Genomic DNA, 17,745 nt, shown 5'->3' on the forward strand with positions numbered 1-17,745 from the left:
AAATAGAAGCAATTTCTCTTTTCAGGACTCTCTGGACTATTCTTAACCTCTCTTCCCAACTAACTGAGCTCCAGTCCTATGCAGAGGAGAGTCACTGCTGCTTAGTGGCTAGGAACTTAGTCTTTGCAGTCTCACAGACCTGGGTTTACATCCTGATTCTGTCATTTACTAGTTATGTGACCTTGAGTGTGATAGTTAACCTCTTGGAGCCTTATTTCCTCATCTTTAGAAGTATAAATAATAACATGTCTTTCACAGAGTTGTGAGAATTAAATGAGGTGACATCCATAAAGCCCTGGCACACAGCATGTACTAAGTGGTAGAGATTAATATTAATATTGTACCCTTGCTTTCCTCTGTCGTTAAGCACCACCACCCCCCACACACACACTATGCACATCCACCCCAAGTCCTACACTCTCTAATTCTCCCTCTCAAAGAAATCTCATGGCATGAACATTTCAGCGCTCTTGAACTTCAGATTGCTTGGTTTGTTATCAAGCATTTTTAATTCCTAGAAAGAACCCGGAGGCTCCCTATGTGGAAACAGAAAGCTCCAGCCGAGTAGAGCAGGCACTGTGTGACTGGAAGTAGTGTGTTTGGGAGGGTTAGAAACAAGCTCAAGTTCCAGGCTTCCTGGCCTCCCTGTTAAGAAACAGGATTGGACTCCTAGATAGTCACTGTGATGGAAAATTTGAAAATTACGTCCCTCTCTTTTTATAGTACTTCCTTCCTGTGGGAACCCCAGCTATACTTGATACGGATTTTACTCCTTCCCAGGCAGGCTCTTACCTGAATTGTGCAGATTTACAGTCTTCATTGGGTTGTTGTCTGATCGTAGAATTGCTAGGATGAAATGAGAAAATGTGTGTGTGACACTTGGCACAAAGCCAGGAATGTACTAAGTGCTCAGTAAATGACAGCTGCCGTTGTTATTGCTGCTGCGGTTCTAGTTGCTGTGAGAGAAGGTGTTTGATCTGGATAAAGCAAGCCAGACAGATCCCCAGAATGCCAGACCAGCAGAAAGAGCTTTTGAAGCCTTTTTCTCTTCCCCATTTTATATCTGAAAAATAACAGAAAAGTCTAGGCTACTCCACAGGCCGTACTTCCCTCTTTGGGTTCCTAAACTGCCGGGGAAGGCTTTGCCCCCAGGGTCTGAGGGCTGGTGGTGTTGTTTCCCATCTACTTGGTATTGTGAGGCGACTAAGCAATAGAAATCACTCGGCTGATATAAAAGAGTGATGATTACAAATGATAATAAATAGAAGTTAATAATACATGATGCACAGACATGAAGTCATTTCAATAAAAAGCCACATTGACTCAGTTCAAATACGGCTTTCCTGTGCTTTAGAGTGGTCTTTAATATATAATGTTTGCTAAACCAAATGCTTCTGGATTTTTCCCTTAGGGGTACGAGGATATTGCTTCATGGGGAGAGGTCCCGCTGAGTCTGTTAGTCTGGAAAGCAGAGAATTGACCCATTGGCTTGACCTCTAGGGGTGGGGTCGGGGGCTGTCTTGCAGGTCATGAAGACATATCACATGTACAATGCCGACAGCATCAGTGCTCAGAGCAAGCTAAAGGAGGCAGAGAAGCAGGAGGAGAAGCAAATCGGTAAATCGGTCAAGCAGGAAGACCGGCAGACCCCACGCTCCCCTGACTCCACAGCCAACGTCCGCATTGAGGAGAAACACGTTCGGAGGAGCTCAGTGAAGAAGATTGAGAAGATGAAGGAAAAGGTACGTACGCTCCGGTAACTATAGGGGCTGGGGGGCAACGTTCTGGAAGGCAAGACTAATAGGACTTTCCCAGTGGGCACCAGGAAGACCAGAATAAGGAAGCTCTGGGTTCCTTTAGTGCCTAATGACCAAAAGTGAGTCCTTGCTATGCCCTGGCGGGAATACTAGGTAGACATTGGAAGAACTTGGGCATGTAGCTCCAAGTTTTTAACCTCTAGCAGATAAACAAAAACTAGTAGTCACCTTTCCAAATCCATTTTCCAAATACAGCTTAATATCCTATTGCTTTATTGCTTTAGGTGATAGGAGGAGACTGCAGACCTAGGGTTTGGCTTTAGGTGCCAGGTGTTCAGGGACAGGATAGTGGTACCTCCTTCAGAGTGGCAGCGCCAGGATGGAGAATGGTATTTGAAGATAGAATCAAAGTGGGGCACGCATCTGAAGTAGGGAGCCTCATTAACCTCTCCTGAAATGATCTACATTATGCCCTTGAATCTCATTAAACAGAATTAGAACCCAATTTAAGGCCGATGCGCATAGGGAGTAGCAGCACAATTCTGGTTCTTGAATGTACTGTACTTTCATCTTTTAGAGAACAATCTCCCCTTAAAAAAAAATAAAATTGAACTTCTGTTCCCTTTTCAGCGCCAAGCCAAGTACACAGAGAATAAGCTGAAGGCCATTAAAGCCCGGAACGAGTACTTGCTGGCTTTGGAGGCAACCAATGCATCTGTCTTCAAGTACTACATCCACGACCTGTCTGACCTTATTGATGTAAGTGCTTAAAGCCAGGGGCCTAAGGGCACCTCTTTTCTGGTTTCAGAATCCTGGTCAGACCTTCCCCAATTCTGTTGTTCAGACATCTGGGGCATTTTGAGAACAATTATGAAGGTAGTAGCTGTGATCCACCAGGGGGCTTGCCTGTACCAAGTACTAGGTGAAGCACTTTATAGTTTATCTCATTCAGTCATCACTGCAATTCTGGGAGGAAAGCATTATTATCTCTATTTTTACAGATGAACATTCAAAGTATTTAGTGATTTACCCAGAGTCAGTTAATATTATAAATGACAAAGGCAAAATTTGCTCACCTAGGTCTGATTCCTAAACCCATGCTCGTAAACACTGTGCTCTTCTGTCTGCCAGGAAATGCTCCCTTACATCTGCTTCTTGAACACAGAACTGAGTGGCAAGAACTAAAGAGTTAGAGTGCCATACCTTATGATTATACATAAAAGCACTTAATGTCTCTCTGTATTAACTCATTTGATTTTCACATCACCCTTATGGATAAGCATTGCTATCTCCAATTTCTAGATAAGGAAGGTAGGGACCCACAGGGTTAAGAGACTTACCTGCCCAAGGTTACACTGCAAATGAGAGTCCTATCAGGATGGCATCCAGATGACCCTGACCTCTGGCCCATTCTTTTTGGTATGTGGCGCAAAGATGATTGAGAAAAGTAGGTTAGTAGGCACATAATTTGGCATGGGGCAAGCACAAGGGGTAGGCTTTTTATCTTTGGCCTTGTGAGTCAGCCTTGGCCTTGTTTTTCCTGCTATTTCTCCTCCAACCTTATAGTTGGATCTTGTAAGCCCTCTCACCTGCAGACTCCAGTCTGGCCCAGTTCTTGATCCAGTCTTAAGTGAAGCTATGTCAGTACACCCTTTCTATCCTCCCCCTCTAGTCATCAGAGTGAGGTGTCTGGAGCTAGCTGATTAGCATTGGCAGCCCAGTCTCCGGGGCTTGAGGTGTATCCCACCCAGTCTTCTCTCTGACACCTGACATTCGCTTCAGGCTCTTGGTGGCAGCAGCTGGGCCTTGCAAGACTCTGGCCAGACCTCTCATGCTTTCCTGCCTCAGTTTCTCCACAAGCAAACCTGCCACACTTTACAATATCATATGGAGTTCTGGTCTAAGATTCACTATCACTAGCTGGGTCATCTAGGATTGTCACTGAACTGTTCTAGAAATCTGCTTTGTTTCCTACCCCGTCCCTCGCCCCGTCTAACAAACCGAAGACCCGGACTAGATCATTGGTACTTAAATCTGGCCTCACGTCAGAGTTGCTTGGGCAACTTTTCTAAAATACAGATCCCTGTCTCCCTTCAGCCAGGGATTTTTGATTCAGTAGGTTTTAGTCTCTTAATGCCCTGAGTGTCATTGTCTCACTAGGTAAGTGGAGCCCTGGTCCCTGTCCAAGCACCTCTTTGTTCCCTCTGCTTGTTGATGCCAATCTGAACACTGTCCTTCAATGGAGGTCAAAGCCCTAAACAAGATCCTTTCTCCTCCTCAGGGGAGCAGCTCCTCGCTGTTGGGAGAGAGGCCTATTCTCAGCATAAGTAAGAGAATCAGTTCTTTCTTATGTACAATTTCTGCTATGTACCTTGCTTTTGGTAAAAAATTGGACTAGGCGGTCTGTCATACCTCTTCTACTGGTGTGTTCTTTCTCCTTCTTTTGCCCCCAGGGCAAGTTCCCAACCTTTTTCACCGAAATGCTGACCTCAGGGGGAAAGAGGAGACACTGCTATTTCACTCACTACCTGTGCTACCCATAGACTGTCCATCAAGTGTGAGCAGGTGTCTTAAGATCAGTCCAAGAAGCGAGCTGTCTTATTTCTTACTATCACTGCATTTTAAAAAAAACGTCTGTTAGCCTAATTTCACAGGTGTAAAGTGCCACTGAAAAAGAAGCCTCTTGGCCGGGCGCGGTGGCTCACGCCTGTAATCCCAGCACTATGGGAGGCCGAGGCCGGCGGATCGTTTGAGCTCAGGAGTTCGAGACCAGCCTGAGCAAGAGCGAGACCCCGTCTCTACTAAAAATAGAAAGAAATGATTTGGGCAACTAAAAATATATATAGAAAAAAATTAGCCGGGCATGGTGGCTCATGCTTGTAGTCCCAGCTACTCGGGAGGCTGAGGCAGGAGGATCGCTTGAGCCCAGGAGTTTGAGGTTGCTGTGAGCAAGGCTGACACCAGGACACTCACTCTAGCCCGGGCAACAGAGTGAAACTCTGTCTCAAAAAAAAAAAAAAAAAAAAAAAAAGAAGCCTCTTTAGCACTCAGTAGGGCATGGGCCTAGGTCACCGTGAGCAAGTCCAGGCCACGTGGATAGTAAAGTTGCTCTTATTTCTTTACTGCTGTGTTTTGGTTGAATCTTGTTTTATTTTGCTTGTTTATATTTTTCCTAGGATGAGAATAGATTATTTTTTTTTTTAAAAAAAAGCTGATAATATGACTCTGCTCTATAATTGTTCAGTAAATATTTATTTGGGGTGAGGCTATGTGCTCAGCCTCAGGGATACAAATGGAATGTAGTGGTTTTTGCCCTGGAGGTATTCATAGACTCTATGACAGTGTTTTTCAAACTGTGGGTCAAATCCATTAGGGGAGTCATGAAATCACTTTTATGAGTTTGACCTGTTTTTTTCAAATGAATAGACTAGGCTAGACTAGAACTAGAAAGAAAATATCAGTGTGTATCATACTAGTAAGGTTAAGTTTTATTTTGTGAAACTTTTATGTTACATGTGTGTGTACATGCACTTGCACCCATGCGCACGTGTGTGTGTGTGTGTGTGTGTGTGTGCACGTGCGTTAAAATATACGATGTATTTCTTACTCTGAGTTGGGGGTCAAAGAAGTTTGCGAGCCACTGTACTGTGAACAGGGGAAGATCTCTAGGTCTTCTCTGTAAGTTCCATGAGGGGAGGAAGTAGGAGTTTTCTTTACCTCAGTAGCCCCTGTGCATTAGTACACAGCCGAGCACATTATACGTTCATTGAAGGAAGAAGGGAAGAGGAAGAAGAGGAAAAAGATGATCCCCTAAGGCAAAATTTGTTTTTCTTTTTGTGCCTTTTAATATCATTTTGAGGTATTAACATAATTTACATACAATGACTGAATTTAAATGTTACAGTTTCTATAGTTTTTGACAAATGTATAGATGCTTGTGACCTACATCTGTGTCAAGTTATAGAATAAATATTTTGACAAAAGATATATTTCTGTCACCTCAGAAAGTTCCTCTTATCTCTTCCCAGTCAATCCCCCACCCCAAGGCAACCACTGTTACGATTTCTTTCACTACAAATTCATTGTGCCTGTTATAGAACTTCACAAAGATGGGATTGTACAGTGTACACTTTTTTTTTTCTACCTGGTTTCTTTTGCCCAGCATGATGTTTCTGTGCTTCATCCATGTTGTTTGTGTGTATCAGTAGTTTCTTTCTTTTTCTTGCTGATCTATACGATAAAAAGGGCTGAAAGGATGCTCTGGCAATGAGCCAACAGTTAGAGCAGGAGCAAGTGAGGAGCAGGAGTAAGTGGGCATGTTGGCATCCTCATCCACAGTCTCCAGAACTTGCTTTAAGACAGGGGATGAATCTTGTTCCAGTCCATTGCCATCTGTCCATACACCATCCTGCCTCCTTCCTAAGGGTTTTGAAGCTCAGTGTGTGCTTAAGGCATTGAGCATAAGTGAAAAGAAGTTATTTTTGTCGATGCCATTACACTGACACAAGGACTAGCCTTCAACTGCTTTTTATAGTGTGGCACAAGATTTAAACTCAGACTATAGGGATCCACGTGAGGCATCTGATACACCAGGAAAACCTTAACTTCAAGCCAAAAAGACATTCTGAGCTCATTTGATAGTGTCTAAGAACTGTAGTCTCATTGGAATGTAATCTTCCTCCCCCGTACTCCTGTGGCTCTCTCTACACAGGAACAGATGGATGAGTGAAGAACAGGGCATTGTCCTCGTGCGTAGCTGGAGTGTTGTGAGTGCCATGTACATGGATAGAGAATCTGTGACACCAGGTGCACCCAAGTCAGACACGAGGGAACTTGGCTTGTTCAGTAAGAAATTGTATTAAGGGCAGTTATTTTTCTCTTCTGTGTGAACTTGAAGTGGGTGTTATGAAACACTCATTTTTCTTTCCTAGGCCTTCTATAGAGTCTCTGGGTGAGGATATCAGCTGGTAAAGGGTTAATGGGCTATCAGCTCAAGTCATAATACATTTGGATGGGCTGTCATTAAATTCTTATAAAAATTTGATTTCCCCTGAGAGATTTTTCATCAAACATTTATATAAACCAGAAATGGCTAGGGGAGCCCAGCATGGCCACAGAACTCATCAGAAGCCATGGAAAGCATGCTTCGTCCCTATTGTGAGCAAAATGATGTGCTGCCTCTACTTCCTGGGATTCTCCCGGGGACAGGATGAAATATTCAGATCTCACTTACCTAACCTTGCCAGATACTGCTTCTTTGCTAAAGGCTCGGTTTCTGCCTGTTGCCCCTGCAGGTATGTAGATAGCCAAGATTCTGGAAAAACTCTTGTGAATCTCCCTGGTTGGCTAGAGGCATGGAGGAGCCAGGGGGCACGCTGTGAGTGAGACCCCCACTCCTGGACACAGAAAAGCTTCAGAACTGTTATGTAAAGAGAGACAGTGCATCAGCCTGGGAAAACTCCCAGCCTTCCTTTGGCCATACAGACTGAGCAAAACAAAAGGCTTCAGTGGCTTCATCTATACACTTGACTTAGGTCAGTATTCAGCCTAAGTGTGTTATTTCCTGAGAAGCTGGAATCTGTACTTGTGGCATCAGTCAATCAATGGGAAGTTTATTAAATGTCTGCTATGAGCAAGGCCTAATGGCGAGGGATATAAAAAAAGGATGAGACACTGGCCAGGCTCTCAGGAAGCTTGCCTTCTGGTTGGGGTGAGATGAAATGGCATGTCACAGAATAAGGGAATGTATTCTGTATCACACGAGGGCTGCAGATGACTGTGGTTCTGAGCGAGGGCTGGGTCAGTGGAGGCCAAGATTGCGGGGTCGGCTGGCTTCCCAGAGGCTGGGAATTTGATTTGGATCTTGAAGATCTGGTCCAATTCCAGTAGGTAAAGGAAAACGAAATTCTAGGAGCTAAGGGGCAGAGGTCAGTGGATTTGGAGATATATCGGTGTTTGCTTAGTGTCTACATGTTGCCAAATATATGGAAATATATTGCCTGTTAGCCTCACAACAACCTGTGAGACTGGCATTATCCTCATCTGAGGCGCAGAGAGATTAAGTAGCTGGCTTATGGTCACATATAGCTGATTTGAGGCCTGTGCTTTTCTAATACTCTCCCCTAAACAGAGAGTACGTCGCTGGTTCAGAGCAGAAGAATCTAAGAAGATAGAGGGAGCTGGTGTTGGCTGGCGGGACTGAAGACAGATTATAATTTGTTCTGGCTGTTGGACCTTGCTCAGGTTATCTCTCTTCACTGAACCTCAGCTTCTGAGTCTGGAAAATTAAGATAATACTGAGCTCACTGGGGTTATCATGAGGATTAAAATAGAATGTATATAAAGCACTTAGCACGCCGACTGGCATATAGTAAGCACACACAATGAATAGAAGCATTTCTAAATTTCCAAACTGAGGAAGCTGGATTTTACCTCAGAAAAAAAACAAGAGGTATTTTAGGTTCTTCAGCAGAGGTGTGGCAGAATAAAAGTCACATTTTAGGCAGTGAAGCGATGGCACTGCTGTAAGATGGTAAGAGTTTGAAAGAGCGTTCAGGTGGTGGGAATTGAGAGGAAAAGGGAATTACCAAAAGTAGGTAAAGGGTTTTGACGGGCACCTTTCCTCCCCCTAATCCTACCCCTCACCCACCCGCCCCCCGACTTACACACTGTGGGCAGTGTTACTTCTGCTCGTTCGACTGACGGGCACAGAGCTCACCATCAGGGTCCACACAGAGCTAGTGAGGAGGGCTCACAGGTTCCGGGCTCCTGGTGAGACCAGCAGCATCTCCCAGAGGTGGGAGGATCCCGCACGTGCAGCCTCCTAATCAGCCGCTTTTGTCTGGCTCCCACTTGCTCTTCCCTCCCGCCTGAATTTAATGCCTTTCCATCCTCTGCCTCTAGTTAAGCTGTAACTGCTGTTATTCCACTGCAGCCAGGCACCTGCCAGGGCCTGCTGGCACTGAACCCAGAGCCCAGCCCAACGGATGCTCTCACTGAGCTTCTTGTCAGATGCCAGGAAGGAGGCATGTCACATGCTTTTTCTTCCCCAATAGTGCCTGTTCCCAATGTGATCATGATGAGAGGGAAAGGCCCGGGAGAGAGTTAATGTGACGCTTGCTTGTGCAATGGGATGGCTGTCAGGCAGATGGCCTTACTCTGTCCATGGATTCTTCTCTGAGGTTTCTTCTCAGGTTCTGGACCTCTAAGATGCTTAAGCAATTGAGGCAATAATGGGTGGCCAAAGAATCAGGATCTCTGAGTCCCTTTGGAGGGGTGGGGAATGTACTCACAGAGTTACAGAATGCCATTGCTGAAGAGGGCCTTAGGGATTACATCTAGTCCAAGGATTTTCAGACTTTTTCTCTAGCAAAAGAATTCTTTCTTCAAACCCAATCTTACACAGAATCCCAGAATATTAAACAGGGAAAAGAACAGAGCTGGCTCGGTTGAAGGAGGCATAGGAGGCTCCAGGTCCTACTAGTTGGGCTGCCCTTTTACCCCCTTCTCAAGGGCAGCCTGAGAGCTGGCACAGAACCTTAGAGCTCTGGTCTACAGCTTGAAAACCACTGACCTGGTCAACTCTGTTCATTGTGCTGTGAAGGAAACAGGTTTGGGGATGGGGAGTGACTTTTCCAAGGTTGCTTGAGTCTGCCTCTAGTATTTTTTATTTTTTATACAATTGCCTCTTCCATACCAGTTTCTTTTTTCATTCTGCTATAGAAAATCAGAATCCCTTACAAGATATGAGTTTCCCCAGTAACACTTTTGCGTAGAACTTTTTAGTCTTATAAATGCTATTTCTGTAGGGCAGGGGCATCTGTTGTTGGACGCCGCGTGTCAGAAACCCTAGTCTGCAGCTCGACGCCCTAGAGCACTGGGAGTCGGTGGGGATGGTGATCCGCAGAGTCAGCCCCCATTCTCTCCTTCTCCCACCTAGAGTTGTGTTTGCATAAATTAGCTGCGGTTGCAACACTCCTTTCAGGCCCTTGAATGCTGAAATGGCCTGGCTTGTTGCTATGTAGTGACTAAACCACAGTAACCCTCAGGGAGTAGCAGGCTGTGTTTTTATTGTTGAATTTTGTTATAAGGGCATTCCCAGATAAACCTGAAAATGGAAGAAGATTCTCTTTAACTCTCTACTCTTTTCATGTTTATGGACTAGTACTGTACAGGGCTTAGTTAAATAGTGTCATTTTGTCCTCATGAATTTTCTTCCTTCTAACCACCGCACAGTCCCTTCTGTTTAACCATTGAACTGGGAGTCAAGAACTGAGACCTGTCACTCAGACCTTGGGAGTCAGAATGTCAGCCCTCTTTCTGCTGCACAGCTAGTCTCATCGACGTGGTCAGATCTGCCCTGAGCACCACCCTCCCTTTCCTCCCAGCCATGGATTGGTCCATGCTGTGCTCATGTGCCTTCTCCTTCCCACAGCAGTGCTGTGACTTAGGCTACCATGCTAGCCTGAACCGGGCTCTGCGCACTTTCCTCTCTGCTGAGTTAAATCTGGAACAGTCAAAGCACGAAGGGCTGGATGCCATTGAGAACGCAGTAGAAAACCTGGACGCTACCAGCGACAAGCAGCGCCTCATGGAGATGTACAACAACGTCTTCTGCCCCCCTATGAAGTTTGAGTTCCAGCCCCACATGGGGGACATGGTGAGGCCCTCTCCCCATCTCCACACCCCTCCCCAAGGGGCTTGAATGTACTGGTGTCTAGATTAATTACACAGAAGCCATGTTATTTGGGGGGAGGGGGTGGGGAAGGGGGGGAGGCCTGGAACTGGCTTCCTGTCAGGTGGGTGAGGCACATTCCACTCACTGAGCACACGGTTACTGAGTGCTGCTGTCCACCAGGCTTGGCTGTAGCATTGGAGATTGGAGTCCTCAGAGAGCTTACACTCTGAGACTAGGAGAGAGTTAGAAATGTGCACAGGGAGGGGCATCTGAAGGGACCCAGCAGGATCGAAGAAGGTGACAAATAGCAGGTCTATTCTAAAATCTACTAACAGTCCACCATGGTGAAAGGAAGGTGGGAAGGGGCACTCCCAGTGGTGAGGCTGGAAGAAGAGCCGAGGTGGGGCCATGTCCTAGAGGCTCTTGTTGAGGAGGGAGGGCTAAGCAGGGGAATGGCATCATCCTTTGACATTTGTCAGAGTTCTGAAGAATCGTATTTTGCTGAGTTTCGAAGATTATGATAAAGTGTGTAGTTCTGCTTGAGTATTGAACAAAAAAGAATAGGTGCCTACAGAAAGGACAGGAACTAAGATGCCATTCTCAAGGCCTGACGCTGGTTGCCCAGGCAGGGGGGCGTGAACACAGGGCCTCCACCTCCAATGACTACAACAGGGAGGGCCGAAATAAACTAAAGTGAGAGGAAAGAGAAGCTCCTGGGTTTTCAATGCTCTCAATCTTTTGGTTCTACTTGTGCTGGCTGTGCATACAAGTCAGAGTGAACCTCATTCCTGTGGGTAAGAACCACCATTTCACCTACTGGTTAAGTCAGAAGGAGGATGTGTAGGCTTATGTAATAGAAAAGATCAAGACGGTGAGACCCTGTCTCTGCAAAAAATAGAAAATTAGCCAGGTGTGGTGGCCCATACCTGTAGTCTCAGCTACTTGGGAGGCTGAGGCAGGAGAATTGCTTGAACCCAGGAGTTTGAGGTTACAGGGAGCTATGATGAGACCACTGCACTCTAGCTGGGGCAACAGAGTGAGACCTTGTCTCAAAAAAAACCACAAAAAACATCAAGATGGATCTCCAGGCATGGTTGGATTTAGGAGCAGGAACTCTACCAAGACTCAGTTTTTCTCTCTCTGCTCCACTTCCTGTGTGTTAGCTTTGTTCTCAGGTAGGCCCTTATCCCGTGGAGCGAAGGTGACTACATTTCCAGGCTTATTTCCTGGTGGGCTGAAATCGAGTGGAAAGAATATCTGCCTCCCTCCTCGATGCCCTCACTGAAGCCCCGTGTGTGTCATTGTCTTTGATTGCGTGAAGTGCTTATCCCTAAGCCAATCCCAGGTATCTGCAGCTGGCTGGTTGGCTTATACTGGGGTCACATGCTCCATCCAAAGCACATGGCCTGAGTGGTGCAGTGGGAGGTTCCCCCAGAAGGCAGTCAGACCAAAGTTTCCAAAAGAAGGAAGAGCGGATGCTAGGGGACCAAAACACAGCAATGTGCTCTCCCTAGGAATGGCGCTTCCCTTAGGATTAGTATCCAGATTCTCTAGAAATATCTGTACCACAATGACAGCTGTGGCAGTGTAAACAGAGGATTTGCTGTCATCAGTAGGCCACTATGGAGTGGAGGTCATATCTGTCTTAAAGACAAAACTGTGGAGATGATTTCTTTCCTCTCCTGCTTAGGGAAAATCAAACCATTTACAGTTTGCTTCCATTGCTGTGGCTTAGGAAATGTCAGTGTCTGAACAGATGGGGAAGTGAGACGGCAGCGTGTGCAATTAGCATTGAGGGAAGGGGTGTCACCAAGCCCCAGGAAGCCCCATTCCTCACCTGCCCTGGCTTCTGGTCAAACTTGCCTTCCAAGCCCTTTCTCCAGCTGCCGCTGAGATTCCTGCCCAAGGATCAGTGGAACTTGGGGACCAGCTGAGTAGAGTGATACATTTTCCGGTGTTGACTGGGTTCCCTTCTGAGCCAAACAGCTTGTCTTCATAAAGGGGGAATCCAGATGCTGGGTGCTCAGGCCCCCTCCCAGCCCTGTCAGAGCTTTATTTCCATACTCCAGAGTACAGCTGGAATGCATTACCTTGCACCCCGGTAGCGGACCATTGCCAAAGCGTGCATCCACAGCTCTGGTGCTTCTTAAAGGAACAGGCTTGGAGGTGATTTTCCCTCCATGATTCCTCCCTGCTAGGTCTGGTTTACTTTAAAAATCAATAGCTCACTCTTCTGCCTGGGCCCTCCCTTTGTGTGATATAGCTGATCAGTGGCTGAGCCAGGCAGGGGCCAGGGCCAGTCCTAGAGCCTGTAAAGGTTCTATATTCCAACCTAGCCTTCAGATGAGTGAAAACAAAATGAGATGAGAGGGTGAGTCGTTCTTGGTCCCTGCAGCCAGTCTAACCCCATCAGTGTGGGCTGTCTGTAGATTATGCAGGCAACAAGAGGGAGCTGCCTGGAAGTCCTTGAACTAGGGCCAGAGTTCGGGTGGCATTTTGACCGGAAGCCCTGAAATTGGCCAAGGCCCCACACTGACTGGTGTTCTGGGGCGCTCAGCACGTGAAATGGTGCCAAGTGCTCTCAGATGTACTAGGAGGAGGTACTTGGCTCCACTCTTGGTGCCCCCAGAGGCTTGTGGGGCTCTGGATGCCTGACCAGTGACATCAGGCAGCCAGAGAGTTTCACTCTTGGCGCTAACACATTCTGGCCACTGAGCTTTCTCCATTGTGTCTGATTATCCAAGAGCCAGAGTGAAGTCAGCTCTCTTCAGATCTGAGAGCTGGCTCGGGCCAGCCTTTCAGCTGGGGGAGGAGGTCAAGTCAGTTGGGAGCTTAAAAGCCAATGGAGGAAAAGGTCAAGTCCCAGCCCCCTCCATCTGAAGAGAGGTTTTGTCTTTTCAAGCAGGAGAATGGTCTGTGGGCATGTGAATGTGCCCACTCATTGCTGAGGAGGACGGAGGCTGGTTCTATCCAGATATCTCTCTGCAGACAAGAGGCTAGAGGACACATGGTAGTGAAGTGACAGGAGTGGCCTTCACATGGGTCCTGCCTCCTAACTCTCCCAGCCTTCTGTTTCTCATCTGTCATCCTGGGGACCGTGGGCAACCTCATGCCGTAGGCACACCCCCACCTGGAGACAATGGATCAGCTATTCCTTCACACAGGGGAAAATCTAGTTGACAATAATCTTTGAGAGAAAGGCAGACTCCTCTCCCACAGAGATCTAGTGATGACTTAGGGTAAAATGATGGCTCTTCGGAAAATGCCAAGTTCCATGAGATTTCATGCCCTCTGGGCCCTCTAGCATAGCCTATGATATGATCTTGTTCCTGGCTTCACGTTCTCTCTCGTTGAATCAGAGCTCTCACATGTAGCCTGGATTTATAAACACATGCTGGCTGCCAACAGCAGCAAGTTAGCCTGCTGACCCACTTCTCTCCTGCTTTCACTCTGGCGTACAAAGGGGGAATAAGGGAGGGGCCAGAGAGGTGGCCACTTGGACCTCTAGCAGGAAATCCTCACTGTGCCAAAGCATCGTGTTTCTGGACCTGGGGCTGCCTGCGGCACTCTTCTCCAGCACCTTCAGCCTTCCATGGAGCCGCTGCCCCTACCAAGCAGCAGCCTAGAGGTGAGCTCCAAAGAGAGAGGCCTGGTCTTTCCAAACAGATTCCCCTCCCCATTCCTTTCATGTGCTATTTGGTCCTGAAAGAGGTCCACACACACTGGCTTTGGATTTTGTTTCAACACAGAAACTACAAGCCTTACACCTGGAATATGAGTAGTTTTATTACCAGTAGTGGGAACTCTGGAACCACCAAAAGGACTGTATCCTCTTCCTGACCTGGTGTTGCTTCCTTTTGGCAGGCTTCCCAGCTCTGTGCCCAGCAGCCTGTCCAGAGCGAGCTGGTGCAGAGATGCCAACAACTGCAGTCTCGCTTATCCACTCTGAAGATTGAGAATGAAGAGGTGAGTTTTCTGCCTAGAAGGCTCAGAGCCACCTTCGGAGTTCCCCTGTTGAACCTCTTGCTGCTGCCCTTCTGGGAGCAGGTGGAAGGAGCATGCAGAGAATGTCCGGGCTGCCGCAAACATTTCCTAGCCAAATGTAGGCTTGGACTTTCCCCCTTTGCTACATCCTGCCCTTGAACTCCAGGAAGTTACTCTTGCATTGCCAAAGGTTGTGCTCTATTTTGAGCTTTTGTAAAATGCTTTTTTTCCCCTCTACACATTTAATCAAAATGGCACTTGGCAGCTGTCTGAACAATATTGTGTCTCTGAAACCACCCCCTCATGCCTAGTTTTTTCCAGCATTTTCAAACAAACAGAGGCCTTTGACTTTGACAGTTCAAATATCTCCATCCTCTTAGGAAAGGGTGACTTTCTTCTGGGCTCAGTATATTTGCTTTCAACAACCAGTGCAAAAGGGCAGTATGATTGATGATCCAGCTTTGGGTTGAGCTCAGTTGGCTTCTTACCTTGCATCTTAGTAAGTCTTATTTTTCCCAGGACGATCAGGAAGGATTGGGGATGGGTCACTTAGTGTGCAAATGAGGAAACAGGTTCATCAATTTGTTGAAGGTCATGAAACAGAACCTGGGGCTTTGCAGGACTAGGCCCATCACACATTTTAACTACCTGTGTGTACAGTGGGGTTGGTTTGGATTTGTTTCATTCTCTTTCCCTTAGCATTTCCATTGTAACGAAGAGCTAATATTAAATTTTAAAAGTTAACATTAAATAAAAGAGCTAGCTCAAATACATAGCTCAAAGGGGGTAGTGGCTTTTACAGTCTCCTTGGAGAGAGTAGCCTGCTGTTGCAGAGTCCGTGTGATGTCTATCATTCCCTTAGCACTGTCCAGTGGGAAGCAGAGCTGCACCCTCTGGTGGCATCTCCATCCTTTCCCAGTCCACTCCCTCCCCCACTTCTCCAAGCTTCTCCCACCTGTTTTTTTTGGAGCCCCCTCACCCCCATACATTATGTTGGCCCTGTCATTGCAGGTAAAGAAGACAATGGAGGCCACCCTGCAGACCATCCAGGACATTGTGACTGTCGAGGATTTTGATGTATCTGACTGCTTCCAGTACAGCAACTCCATGGAGTCCGTCAAGTCCACGGTCTCAGAAACCTTCATGAGCAAGCCCAGCATTGCTAAGAGGAGAGCCAACCAGCAGGAGACAGAGCAGTTTTATTTCACGGTAAGGGAGGTCGGTGGCCTTTAAAGAGCATTAGCACTGCAGCACACAAGGGAGATTTAGCACTCACAGTCCTTGTCAAGTGTCTGAAGGGCAGGCTTTGAGTATCATAGAGAATGTGGGCATACTCTGGGACCATCCCTACACTTAAAGGAACAGACATTTACAAGTTGTGTATAACTAACAGGGCCCCCCAAGAGAAAGGATGCTCTCAAGTATACTGCTAAGAAGATTTTCTTTTTTAAGAAATTTTTAACCAGCTAGTAGGCATTCATTTGAAAGCTTCCTTCTGCCACAGGGCATCAAGAAAGGGGAAATTCGTTGTTTAGTTCTTGGGAACTACATCCAAATTTCTGGACAGCACATATCTTGTTTTTAAAAGTCTGTAGTCTCTTCTAGGTGATATGATGACATTATTTTATAACTTTCACTGTTGGGAAACTGTTTTTCATAATTATTGCTGAAATTCAAAGGGACAGGTAATGTATAGCATTGCTGTTTTGCAGAGAATTCTAAAATATTGTATTTTATCATTCGTTTGTTTCTAGTCTTCTTTTAGACAGATGGACCAATTTTTTTTTAAGTATTGTTAACAGTCCTCTGGAAGATTGCTAGTTGGTCTTTGGTACTGCTTTTTAATAATTATTTTGAGCTTGCCAAGTAGGATTCATTGCCTGGACTAAAATTTATTTCCTAATCTTCTGATGACCAAGAAAGGAAAAATTAAGTTTGCAGATGTAAGATGAAATGTAGCCAGTGATTATGCATACTGATTCTGAATGAAAGGAATTAACTTGTTCTTCAGTTAAGAAACATAGTCTGCATACAGCAAATTGAATTTTTCTTCCAACTGGAACGATTTGTTTAATTCTTCATTGAACACCACCCTTTCTCTATTAAGAACACTAATGATTTGTTAATTTTTCTTTAAGGAATCTGTTTTTTAACTAGTTAAGCTCAGACTTCAGATTTTTTTTATCCTAGAGAAAACTGCTAAAAGGGAGTGATTTCTCAGTATTGTTCTTCTAAAACAACTTTTTTAAAAATTATTGTAACAAAGTAAAACATGTTCATTATTAAAATTTAGAAGCAAAATTAAAATTTTCCATAGGCAGTTCGTTTCTCCATCAGCCAGGAAGGATGTGTTGAGGTTGGCATAGCCATCAATGACAGTAACTACCGTGGCTTCCCGCACTTTGACAAAACCTCAGGTATGTGGCCTCCTGGCCAGGCACCTGCGGCATATTGTCGGAGCATTCGTTGTATCCCTGGAAGTTGCAGCTTTCTATAAGTTTGCTGTGGCTGAACCAAGAAAGAAGGCATATGCAGATTTCTATAGAAACTTTGATTCTATGAAAGATTTTGAGGAGATGAGGAAGGGTGGTATCTTTCAAGCGTGCAAAGTGATTTTGGAATATAAAGAATTTCTTTATGTTGATTTATGTAGAGGTTTGTCACTGACCTGTGTTCCTGAGCTATTAATATGTGGGCTGAGGACTAGTTTGTCTTGATAAATAAATAATTAACAAATAATAAAATAAATAAAAATTGTCCATAGTCCTACCACCTAGAGATAATGGCGTTGGAATATATTCCCTTATAATCTCTTTTCTATGCATACATAAACATATATGTGAGCATATATTTGTAATTTTATTACAAAGAATGGGAAGCTGCCATATATATTGTTTTACAACCTAAGTCATTTCATTATAACATTCTTTAAGCATATCTACAAGTAAAATACTAAATCTACACAAGAAATTATTGACATTTTGGCTCATTCATCCATTTTTCTAAAATATTTAACACACTGCCTGGTTTTGTAGTTAGTGTTCACTAAATGCTAAAAACTTATTTTCACCATCATTATTCCTAATTTATTTATTAATCATTGAATTTTCATTGATCGTTTATTGAGGATTTACTATTTGCCAGACACTGTGCTACAAGTTGGGAATGCTGACAGTATAATATAAAGAGGGAATGATGGGACTGGGCATGTAAAGGGACAACTTTCATTTTTACTTCATATATTCCTAAACAGTTATAATAGACTAATTTTTATAAAATCAAATTAGAAACATAAAAAATTCTAAAATGCATACGTGCACATCTTCC

The 17,745-nt window shown here is 45.2% G+C and overlaps 1 protein-coding gene across 8 annotated transcripts in view; it reads left to right on the forward strand.

Moving 5' to 3' along the window:
* Positions 1-17,745, forward strand: part of SRGAP2 (SLIT-ROBO Rho GTPase activating protein 2) — a 218,242-nt gene that overhangs the window by 157,222 nt on the left and 43,275 nt on the right. For 5 of the 8 annotated variants that reach the window (XM_045536572.1, XM_045536574.1, XM_045536576.1 and 2 more), the window contains exons 6-10: positions 1,527-1,742; positions 2,388-2,516; positions 10,192-10,416; positions 14,299-14,400; positions 15,430-15,627. In XM_045536572.1, the coding sequence (XP_045392528.1) occupies positions 1,527-1,742; positions 2,388-2,516; positions 10,192-10,416; positions 14,299-14,400; positions 15,430-15,627 (870 nt within the window). The remainder of the gene's footprint in view (positions 1-1,526; positions 1,743-2,387; positions 2,517-10,191; positions 10,417-14,298; positions 14,401-15,429; positions 15,628-17,745) is intronic. The other 3 variants (XM_045536573.1, XM_045536575.1, XM_045536579.1) reach the window with 1 other exon arrangement.

Source organism: Lemur catta, chromosome 23, assembly GCF_020740605.2.
Source record: "Lemur catta isolate mLemCat1 chromosome 23, mLemCat1.pri, whole genome shotgun sequence".
Classification (NCBI taxonomy): Eukaryota; Metazoa; Chordata; class Mammalia; order Primates; family Lemuridae; genus Lemur; species Lemur catta.